At 37.0% G+C, this 3,280-nt stretch overlaps 1 protein-coding gene across 1 annotated transcript; it reads left to right on the top strand.

Moving 5' to 3' along the window:
• Window positions 1–1,494, top strand: LOC111480926 (NAC domain-containing protein 30-like). Its single transcript, XM_023126160.1, has 3 exons — window positions 1–198; window positions 620–891; window positions 964–1,494. Exons 1-3 carry the CDS (start codon window positions 36–38, stop codon window positions 1,342–1,344), a joined length of 816 nt encoding a protein of 271 aa, XP_022981928.1. The 5' UTR covers window positions 1–35; the 3' UTR covers window positions 1,345–1,494.
• Window positions 1,495–3,280: the final 1,786 nt, after the last annotated feature.

Consider the following 3,280-nt stretch of genomic DNA (forward strand, 5'->3'; position numbering starts at 1 on the left):
GGTGTTTTTTTATTGGTCATAGAAGACGTTCATCAATGGAGAATTTGGAGTCATGTGTTCCACCAGGCTTTAGGTTTCATCCAACTGATGAAGAACTTGTTGGGTATTATCTGGAAAGGAAGATCAACGCACAGAAGATTGACTTAGATGTGATTATTGATATCGATCTCTACAAAATGGAGCCATGGGACATCGAAGGTAATTCAATTATGAATTCAAAGTCAAGTTCTTAGTGGAAGTTAGCTTCAAACCCATTTCCCCTACTTGGACTTTCTCCTTCATTCTACAAAAACTAGCTCCACTTTTTTAACTTTCATCATTTTGAAAGCTTGAGATTTTTGGTTTGTTTTCATACAACTTTTTGTTAGATTCAATTAGTGGAATCCACTTCGATCGTTAATCAGTATTGTTCAATCGTTCAAAATTATAACCTTTTGTTCAATTTTTATGATAAAGAACACGATCCAACTATCTCATGGTTGAGTGGATTCGCTTATCGGTTGTTCGAATTTGAAATTTTAAAGTGACCACAAAAATTTACATTTAAATCTTGCAAGATTAGGATTGTCCCTATTCTGAAAGTTATGTAAGACTCCCTCTTAAATTCGTAATCGTGCAGGTAATTGTAAATTTGGCCTCGAAGAACAGAAGGAGTGGTACTTCTTTAGTCATAAAGACCGAAAGTACCCAACGGGAAGTCGAACAAACCGAGCTACAAGTGCGGGGTTTTGGAAGGCCACAGGGAGGGATAAGGCCGTTGTTTCAAAGAATAGAGTGATTGGGATGAGAAAGACATTGGTGTTTTATATAGGACGAGCTCCTAACGGGAGAAAAACTGATTGGATTATGCATGAATATCGTCTCCAAACCTCTCAACTTGCACCTACTCAGGCAGGTTTCTAAATTAATTTTGTTTTCACATTATGGTTTTTGAGTTTATAATGATTGAAACAAAATTTGCAGGAAGAAGGTTGGGTGGTATGTAAAGCATTCAAAAAGCCAAACCCTAATCAAAGCCAAGGCATTGGAGGTTGGAATAATAATGGGTATCATAATCAAAATCAAGGGTATTATGATCTAAAAAACAACGCTCAATTTGTTAGGTCCCCTTCCTTTTCAGATGGCATGACTCCAACCCACATGCTCAATTCCTCTTGTTTGGAGTATCAACATTTTGTCCCAAACAACAATCATTCCTCTTGTTTCGACATAAACCAACTCATCCAACTCCCGAGTCTCGAAAGCCCGACGCTCTCGCCCAGCTTTGACACTAACGAGAAGAAGAGAAATCACGACGTAACATCGCCTTCTTCTTCATACCCTAATTTTTTCCCAAACTACTGAGGTGCAACCACAGAACCATTGTGGATTTGGTAACTTTTGTTGACTTTTGTAATCATATAATATGAAAGCAAAGGCTGAAAGGCATTAAAAAGAAGTTGAGCTTCATTAGAGTGTTTTTATTTGTATCACTTTGTTTTTGGAAGTATAAAGTGAGAGATCAACTTCATATCTGATTCATAACAAACTTGTTTCACTGCAACCATAAGGGGTTACTTAAAACCCCATTTGGGCTGCTCAATGAGCTTGTTCATCATGCATAAGCCTCTTACAATGAACAATTTAATGGATGTCATCCATAATATGATATATATAATCATTTTTAGATTCGTTATGCCTTAAGATTAGTTAGGTTGAAAATCTTGTACAATGTTTGAAGTATAGAATAGTTTGTTTTTAAGGTTGCTTTGCAGATTGAAAAATATGTTTTAGGTTATGAGACTTCAGGTATATGTTCATAAATATGTCTTTTTTTTTTCTTTTTTTGTAAATATATTTTAAAGAAAAAAAATTGAGAATTAAATTCCTTATTATTGTTGATACACGAGGGGCATTGAGGAAAGTCTTTGCATCCCAAATGTTACGATTTGAAGCTTCCAAACTCTCCATTCAAGACAAAACAAAAATAAAATAAAATATGAAAATTATGGTGAATTTTAAATAAAAATAAATGGAAAAACGAGTTCATAATACAATCACAGAACGAAACACAAAAGTCCCAAAATGCACAAATGAACTGATGACCCGAAATGGCTCCCTCTATGACCACAAAGCTCTGGAACCCTCCCGCACCTCGATCGGCAACCAGCGAACACATGAAAATAAAAAGGAAAGGGATGAATAAAAATACTTAGTAAATGTGATGTCCCACCTTGGTTGGGGAGAAGAACAAATCACCATTTATAAGGGTGTGGAAACCTTCCCCTAGCAGACGAGTTTTAAAGCCTTGAGGGAAAGCTCGAAAGCGAAAGCCCAAAGAGAACAATATCTACTAGCGGTGGATCTGAGTTGTTACAGTAAACAATCTACTTGTGGGCTCTCGTTGCATTCTTAACCGAGTAGGTATCCATGACTTTTCTCTGGGCTTTAGAAACTTCGAGCCTAGTCTCTATTGCTACCTTAGCATCTGAGGAGGTCTCAAAGTTTCAAGCAAATCTCTCATATGAATCTTACATCTCTAATATGTATAGTTTCATCATATTGTGCAACTGCTTCATGTCGCGAAATAGTATTCTGATAGACTTCTCTAAGGTCCTCTATAAGAGGGAGTGTCTCATGTTTTGTAACGTGGGAGGAATTTGGGGTGTACTTTTGCAACATTCATGAAACATGTTATACACGACGGCAAGGATGGATGGCAACGCTATCATGTAAGCCATAGGCACTATCCTTTATAGGATCTTGAAATGGGCCTATGAATCTAGGTCTCAACTTCCTCTTCCAAAACCTCAACATCTCTCTTTTAGATGCTACCTTTAGGAAGACATTGTCACTCATGATAAACTTGAGGTCTTTTTTATGACAATATGGAGTTAGTATCCATTGTCTAATCTTTTGCACGGATGCTTTTGTAACCTGCATGAACTCCAATCCTAAAATTAATGGCTAGCCTCTTAAAACCCCCCAACAAGCCGAGCGTCGAATTTGAACAAACGTGAAAATTTGATCTGAAAGATTCAAAGAGAGGTTGAGAAACATTTTTTGTAAAGATGTCAGCAACTTGATTCGAAGGAGACGTCTCGTTGGACGACATAGTATTTTCTTAGCCATTGAAAACTACAGAAGGATCGTCGAGCAGTGGCGATGCTGCCTTGGTTTTGATGAGAATATGTCTAACTAGGAAGAGGAAACCTAGAGGAAGAAGGAGAATAGAGAGAGAGGGTCATTGAAAAGGTCTTGATCAAGTCGAGAAGAGAACCAAAAAAAAAAAAAAAAAAAA

This window comes from Cucurbita maxima, unplaced genomic scaffold (assembly GCF_002738345.1).
Source record: "Cucurbita maxima cultivar Rimu unplaced genomic scaffold, Cmax_1.0 Cma_Scf00006, whole genome shotgun sequence".
In the NCBI taxonomy this organism is placed as follows: Eukaryota; Viridiplantae; Streptophyta; class Magnoliopsida; order Cucurbitales; family Cucurbitaceae; genus Cucurbita; species Cucurbita maxima.